The sequence below is a fragment of the Zootoca vivipara genome, chromosome 5 (genome assembly GCF_965207765.1).
Source record: "Zootoca vivipara chromosome 5, rZooViv2.hap1.1, whole genome shotgun sequence".
In the NCBI taxonomy this organism is placed as follows: Eukaryota; Metazoa; Chordata; class Lepidosauria; order Squamata; family Lacertidae; genus Zootoca; species Zootoca vivipara.
The window spans coordinates 69,957,336-69,965,558 of NC_142588.1; the positions used below are offsets into that span (position 1 = coordinate 69,957,336).

The following is an 8,223-nucleotide window of genomic DNA, read 5'->3' on the forward strand; positions in this document are numbered from 1 at the left end:
AAATAGTGTGCAAACTTTGGAGCTCACAGAAGTCTTTGTTGGGCGGTTGAAACCACAAAGTCTGCATTTAGCCAGAGCCCCAAGACAGAGTGGAGAAGGAGATTGCGGACTCGTTAAGGTTAGACTTTACTAAGTGCTTTGCAGATAATAGGACGATACCTAAAGGCTGCTGGACAAAGAAACAAATAACGACTGATCCCCCAGTTTTTATAAAATCCATCAGTTACTCACACCTGTCTCCAGGAGGAACATACCAGTTTGTATAACAGTAATCCTGAAGCTTGATTTGAGGCACTGTACTGTACAGTACTAAGAAAAATGCCCACAGATTTCAGTTTTGGTGGCATTTTGTAGTGAACTCCATTTTACAATAGATCTCCAAATTAACAGTGTGATCCCCCCCTTTAATACAAACTAAACCCATATTTCATCTCTATAGTTGTCTGAATTTGTGTTATTCAGATTTGATTTTTGTAATGTCAAATAAATGCAAGATTCAGCTTTTATTTTTAAAATCCCTGGTGGTGGTGGTGTGTGTTTTTCCACATCCATGTTACCACTGTTTTGTGCACACACCAGTTCTGTTAATTTTAAAAAGGACCTGTAACTGAGTTGTCATATTTACCAGAAGCATACCGTTCTTTAGGAAGTGCTCAGAGTCAGACATTGCAACCTCTTTTAATGTACTGAAGTTGATGCGAGTTGATATTTTTGCAAATCCACAGAAAAAGAACAACTGGACTGAAGCTGACCTCTATAGAAAAGAAGAAAAAAGTTGCCGGTATGTGGACTGATCTAAAACTCTGATCCTGTGCGTACTTACTTGAGAAAATAATCTTTCAGCAGAGAAGTTTGTAAAAAACAAAACAAAATCCACAGCAATCATGGCTGGAAATAGAAGGTTGAGTTAAGATTCCAGGACAAACACAGCTCTCAATTCTAAACATGCAGAAGCAGATGATCCTACTTATTACTTGAAAGTAAATCCCATCGTGATTGAATCCAAATTAAGCATGCAGAGGATTGTAGTCATCGCCATTGCCGACAGTAATGCTGGCAGAAGAAGCCAAGTTAGGCCACAGGCTTTAAGCTGATGCTTTCTCTCTCTAGGACAAAGGTTAAGGGCTAGAACAGGCAGGCTCAAGACACCAGAAATTCCGTATGTTCAATATTATCATAAAGTGGACTTTGCACTGCATCGAGGGCTTGCAGTCCAAGGCAGCGCACTACCAGCAATCCACAATCTTGCCCTTTGCCTCAGTCAATGATTTGTCTTGATCTGGTGCTTATTAAGGTTCTGGGACATGTTCTCAATTCACAGGGCAGACCAGCCATTCCAGAAACAATATAGGTTTACGTGCTGCTTCCAGCACTGCAGAGGCGCTTTAATTTCTGTAGTCTAGCCTGCCTTTGTGGGCGAGCTGGCTCCGCATATATTTTTGTCTCCAGGAACACCCGGCAGTCTGGCTAGCAGAACTGCTGTCTTGCAAGCTAGGGCCTGCTATTGCCAAGATTAAGTGCCCGATAGGAACCAGGAAATGTACATTCAATGGAGGAGGTCTTGGCTTCAACTATATTAAGCTTTCAAGTGGAGTCACCAGTAGTTACATCCCACTGACCTCTTCCAGTCATTTGCCCTCCATCTGATCATATGAAAGGTGGAGCAGGACCTCTGAAGTGGGGATCCTGGCTCTCCATCCAAGGACTCCCAACTCTCCACAATCAGGGCTCAGGATTGTTTAGGGAAGCTATGCCCATACAGTCAGGCTTCCTTCCTCAGACCTGCTTTATCCCCAGGGTGGTGTGGGTGGCAGGGACATTTATGCAACCCCCCCTCACTTGCCTCCCCCTTGCATAGGAGCACAGCCCTTGCCCCTGCAGCCACGTGAGACCTGGGCCCTGTAGCTGAAGCCTCATCTATATGCATGCAGCAGGTATGAGGTGTGCTATTTAGGGCTGCAGCTGAGGTGTGCCATTTTGAATGCGCCACACGAGGGGTAGGCAAACTAAGGCCCGGGGGCCGGATGCGGCCCAATCGCCTTCTCAATCCAGCCTGCGGACGGACCGGGAATCAGCGTGTTTTTACATGAGTAGAATGTGCCCTTTTATTTAAAATGCATCTCTGGGTTATTTGTGAGGCATAGGAATTTGTTCATTTCCCCCCAAAAAATATAGTCCAGCCCCCCACAAGGTCTGAGGGATGGTGGACTGGCCCACGGCTGAAAAAGGTTGCTGACCCCTGCTCCACAGTGTGTTGTTCTTGTGGTTGGTTGTGGGGTTTTTTAAAGGCCTCCCTGCAAACAGAAAAGTAGCACACCAGGGAGAAAGTTTCTGATCCCCACCTCTTTGCCTGTTGTGCTGCTTTTCTACTTTCGGGGAGTTTTGTACATAGCTGTCAAGTTTTCCCTTTTCTCGCAAGGAAGCCTATTCAGCATAAGGGAAATTCCCTTTAAAAAAGGGAGAACTTGACAGCTATGGTTTTGTAACATACGTAAGCATTCAAAAAGGGGATTGCCACCTGCAGTCTGCGGCATGTTTGAATCGGGTCTGGTGACCATAGCTATCTTTTGTCTTGAATCTAAGCAGATGCTCGTTGCAACCAAAATAAGGTGCATAACAAATGAACTTCTTTTTTTTTATTAAAAAAAGAATAGTATAAAGTGTGAAATATTGGGCATGTTAGCCACCTTTTTAAACCACTTCAGCCTGGTTAGTGCTGTAATTTGCCTAGCAACAAGTTGCCCTCTGCTGCTCCCTAGTGGATGATGAAAATCAGGACGTGCTGTCAAAACATGCTTGTAGGTTATTCTTTGAAAAGAGGAGGGCTCAGCTAGGGTGCAAATTCCATTTACGAATTAACATTCATAGAATTGTCAGGGATGGGGAATCCTTAGCATAAGCTATTGCATCTTTCTGCCATAATGAGAAAAATAATAGAACTTCTTATTCATCACTACCTGTCGTATTATTAGTGGCTGTTCCTACAACAAAAGCTTAGTTCTCTTTTGACCAGGCAAGAGCTTGACAGATGTTGGGAGAAACTAATTGCATGGTGCTGAGACAATGCTCTCCAGTCCCCTCCAGCCTTTGACATTGATAGGTGGAAAGCTACTAATTGCAAATCTTACTCCTTATCAACGGGAACAGCAGGTTGCTGCAGAATTCATGAAAATTGCATTGAACCGTGAAGGATTAATTTCTTGTAACTCCTTCAGACCAAGAGTAGGTTAAATGTAAAGAAGCTGGAAGTATATACTGTAGGCCAAAACTATAATGTGAATAAGGGCTGTCTTCTTTGGTGAGCCTGAGCCTTGAAAAGCTTTTTGTGGTGGACAGAAATTCAATAGGGTAAGGATTCTCTATCCCCACCTCCTAGCAGACTCCCAATAATGAAAATGCAAAGAGGATGAAAGTGTCACCTATTGAACTTCTGCCTTGTTTTCCTTTAATTCTGCTGGTAAAATAATAGGAGCACTGTTATTAAAAGGGGGGGAGAGAAGAAACTGGATAACTGAATATGGAACACATTTCAGATGTGGAATTATTATTATTATTATTATTATTATTATTATTATTATTATTATTTGCCCTTCACCTGAAGATCACAGGGTGGTTTACAATATAAAAACACAAAAATATGTACCATAATAACAAACAAAAACAAAAGTTCCCTCCCCCCCTGGTTTAAAAGGCCATAGATGGTTTAATTAGCCAAATGCCTAGGAGAAGAGGAATGTTTCTGCCTGATGCCTAAAGATATGGAAGGAAGGTGCCAGGGGAGCCTCCCTGGGGAGAGCATTCCATAAGCAGGGAGTCACCACAGAAAAGTCCCATTCTTATATTGTCACCCTGTGGACCTCTTGTGGGGGAGGCACATGTAGAAGGACCTCAGATGGTGATCACAAAGTCAAGGTCGTTTCATATAGGAAGAGGCGGTCCTTGAGGTATTGCAGCCCTGAGCCATTTAAGGCTTTATAGGTCAAAAGCGGCACATTGAATTGGGCCTGGAAATTAATTGGCAGCCAGTGCAGTTGGGCCAAAATTGGTATTATATGCTCAAATTGTCTTGCCCCTGTGAGCAACCTGGCCACTGAATTCTGCACCACCTGAAGTTTCCAAACTGTCTTCAGAGGCAGATTTCAGTCTTCAGAGGTTAGATTAGCATGTTGCAATAATATGACCTAGAGGTGACCAGAGCAAAGACAACAGAAGCTGGTGGAAGACATTCCATGCCTCCAAGGCTGCCTGAGCCTCAAGCAACAAGAAAGGATCCAGAAGTTTAAAGGGGTTCACATCTTGGGTGTACTTTGATTTTAGCCGCCCTCCACACCAGGGAATAAGGAGTGTGTGAAGCTCTACATCATGAACAAGAGGGCGATGAAGGTTTACATTGGGATCTGCTGCCCCTGTGGATCCTGCTGCCTGAGGTACCGTAGTCACCTCGCCTTGCCTAATGGGTGAGCCGGCCCTGATTGTGAAATATGCATGCTTTTGGTAGTGTCTTCTTTTCTGACATAGGATCAATAACATAAAACCCACCTAAATTCACAGGTAGGGAAAGACCATGAGCCAATGGTGGGAAATATGTAGAAAATCATGGGTTCAGTCTCCAGCAACTCAAGGGAGGGCTGGGAAAGATCCCTCACAGGAACCCTGGAGAGATACTGTGCACCAGCAGCTGGAAAAATCAGTGGCCTGGCTCAGTATAAGGCAGTCTCTTGTGTCCACATAGCTCAGAATCTAAAGTAAGTCTCGTGTTTTATTTTATGAACACATCATCAACTTGCATTCAATTAATATTCCATGAACTTTGTGCATTTTGGGGTTGAGGTAGACGATGTAGGCATTGATCCAGGCAATAAATAGATATTTAGAGACTGGTCTTGCTAAGAAAATGCAAAATAGCTGGTGGAAGATGTGAGAAAGTTTTCTTTGGGGTTTTTTGTTTTATTTCCTCCCTCTAGTTTCACAATTAATAATCTCAGAGTTAGTTTTCCTTCTTCTTTTCATTTCAGTAAGATGCGGTGGAACAAAAAGAAGCAGTGTGAGCTAGCTCTAAATTTTCAGTGCATTTCCAGATCAGTGTAAACTATTGAAATTGGCGTTCTGTTAAAAGCACCGTTTTAAAGATCGGCTAAACATCTAAACTAGGATTAAACATCAAGGGCCATGAAGAGTCTGCGTTTTGAAGACATCATCATGCTTAGATGAATGTGGTACTGTAGCTTGAGAAGTCATAATCTTCAAATTTAGAATCTACTCATGGGAGAGGGAGAACATGAAAAGGTAAGATATGGGAGAAATGAAGTTAAATAAGTGATGTATTCCAGCTCTTGGGATTTATAAATTTGCTGTGGTATAGAACTGTTTTCTAATCTCTGTCATGACATTGATTCCACTCAATTTAATTTAGCATGATAAACACTCATACACTACTAGTTGTTGTTTTAATTGTGCTATTCTCACTGTTTTCTAGTAGAAGAGAAGCAGATGTGCTATTTGGGGGATTTGGTATACCTACCTCCTAGTTTCAGATTACATGCTATTAATCAGGGTAATAGAGAGCATTGCCAGACAGCTCTCCATTTCTCACGCTGACTATTGTTATAAACCAGGGATGGACAGAAGGTAATGCAGGATCTCTGGGTGATTTGCTGGAGATGGGCAAGCCAATCAGGATGAACGTTCATTGTCGTATAACCTCCCCGCAAACCAATTGGAACAAATGCGCAATAAATACCAGTTTAAAAGATTCAGTTGTTCAGTGGAAACAGAAAGTATGGACATTTGGCCCTTTCTGAAAAATTAACTAAGGAAGTCAACTGATGAACTTCGTGGCTCAGAGATATTTTTCTTTTAAAATCCTCTTAAAAGTTCATCACATTTTAGGGCAAATTTCTCCTCATAAACACATTTTAAATATACAGTTTTGACTACGGTAATGTACACATTTTTGCAAGCTGTTCCACCCCCACCCCCCATAGCCTCATTTTTAGGCAAACTTCCCCTAATACTGTATATGCCATTTTGTAAACAGGGTTTGGTTGGAGAATGGCACTGCAAAATTTGGATAAGTGCAAATTTCAAAGGATTAGTTCCTTCAGAAAGTGTGGACTGGAAAAATTCAGCATCAAATGCATCCTGAATAAAATTTCTCCAGCATCCCTAGTGCTGAGTTGGGTTTTGAACCCTGGTCTTCTAGATTCTACTCCAGCAATGTAACCAACGACACCACAGTGGCTCAAAGCTCCAGTGCATATAGATCAGGCATCCCCAAACTTCAGCCCTCCAGATGTTTTGGACTACAATTCCCATCATCCCTGACCACTGGTCCTGTTAGCTAGGGATCATGGGAGTTGTAGGCCAAAACATCTGGAGGGCCGCAGTTTGGGGATGCCTGATATAGATTATGATCCTGTTCATGTAAATAATAATAATAGTATAAATAGTATAAATGTTGTTGTTGTTATTTATACCCCACCCATCTGGCTGGGTTTCCCCATCAGACTGCATAAAAATAGCTGGAAATATATTGTTATAATACTGTTATAAATGTATCGCTTGTTTATTTCCAGGGCAAGAACTACACTTGGCTATTATGAATGTGTCCACAACTGAAACTCAAGCAAACAAATCAGATTTAATACAAACGCTAGTGGTTGTAAAAGGAGGCCTTTATTTGGCTAACTTCATATTCATAACTGCATTGACTATATTAATAATCAAGACTGTGAGACAGAACTCTAAAATGGTGAAGGAAGTGAGATACTTCCTCCTGTGCCATCATCTTCTCTGTTGCTCTTTATTCTGTTGTTCTGGCATGGTGTCCAACGCGATACAAAAATTTAAAGTGCAACAATTCTGGATCTGGATCACCTTTGGAGTACAAACAGCAATTACAGAAACAGTGCTGGTAACGCTGGCTTTGATGGCAATTAACACTTGCTTAGCAGTTTGCTGGCCTTTGAGATACCTGGCCTTTGTACACTTGGTGAAACGCAAAGCTATAGCTTGTGTTTGGATTGGAACAATCCTCAAATCTGCATGCTTGATCATCGTGGAACGTTCAGCAGGAGATCCGAGGGACATATATGAAGCAGAGCTCTCTTGCCCAACTATCCTGGGTGGTGATTTTGCCAAAATTACCGGAATTCTTCTCATTTTGCTTCTTGCAGCCGTCATGGTAGCTGCTTATTTTCTCCTATGGAGAGAAGGAAAGCTCAGCGGTCATTTTAACTGTTCAAATAAGGCGGCCAGAAAAACAGTCATTATTCACGGTGTACAAATGAGCTTACATATTCTTCCACCCTTAATCTTCACAGCCATTGGAAAAGGATCGGAACACGTTCAGATAAAATTTGGAGCTTTTGTTGTTTTCTTATTTGCACAAAGCTTCAGCCCTGTGGTTTATGGGCTGCGGAACAAAGAACTTCTGGACAAGATATGTATGAGACGAGAAAGAAATCAATACAGTAACTTCTTAGTAAAGTACAATAACTACCCACCGCAACTTCAGGTGGTAGAAGGTTCAGCAAATGGATGGGCCACTTCTCAGTGTAGTGCAGAAGCACTTTCAAGTCAGCATTAAAAGATAGAGAGGTAAAGAGACCCCTGACCATTAGGTCCAGTCGCGGACAACTCTGGGGTTGCGGTGTTCATCTCGCTTTACTGGCCGAGGGAGCCGGCGTACAGCTTCCGGGTTATGTGGCCAGCATGACTAAGCTGCTTCTGGCGAACCGGAGCAGCACACGGAAACACCGTTTACCTTCCCGCCGGAGCTGTACCTATTTATTTACTTGCACTTCGTGGTTTCAAACTGTTAGCCTTCATTAAACCATATCACACATCAAGGAATAATTCAACTCACATAACTGAATATACCAACCTATTATTTTTAAAACCAGATTTTCAGCCGCAAAGTTGGAAGCCTTGGGTGCTATATCTTTGCTTTAAAGTTTAAAGGGTAACTAGTGGAAAAGACACAGCACAAGCAAAGGAAACCATGGAAAAGGGAGAGGGTAAGGCACTGCCAGACAGGCTACTAGAAATGGTACACTCTAGAATCTCTAGTACAGTCATACCTGGGAAGTCAAACGGAATATGTTCCGGAAGTCCGTTTGACTTCCAAAACATTCAGAAACCAAAGTGTGGCTTCTTGATTGGCTGCAGGAAGCTCCTGCAGCCAATTGGAAGCAGCAGAAGCCCTGTCGGATGCTTGGCTTC

The 8,223-nt window shown here is 42.5% G+C and overlaps 1 protein-coding gene across 1 annotated transcript; it reads left to right on the forward strand.

The window, feature by feature from the left end:
* Positions 1 to 5,015: 5,015 nt before the first annotated feature.
* Positions 5,016 to 7,733, forward strand: LOC118094070 (putative G protein-coupled receptor 148). Its single transcript, XM_088669769.1, has 2 exons — positions 5,016 to 5,286; positions 6,576 to 7,733. Exon 2 carries the CDS (start codon positions 6,599 to 6,601, stop codon positions 7,586 to 7,588), a length of 990 nt encoding a protein of 329 aa, XP_088525895.1. The 5' UTR covers positions 5,016 to 5,286; positions 6,576 to 6,598; the 3' UTR covers positions 7,589 to 7,733.
* The last annotated feature ends 490 nt before the right edge of the window (positions 7,734 to 8,223 follow it).

What these genes read in the sequence shown, in the direction of transcription:
- LOC118094070 (XM_088669769.1), top strand. Translation starts at nt 6,599, where the DNA reads ATGAATGTGTCCACAACTGAAACTCAAGCAAACAAATCAGATTTAATA.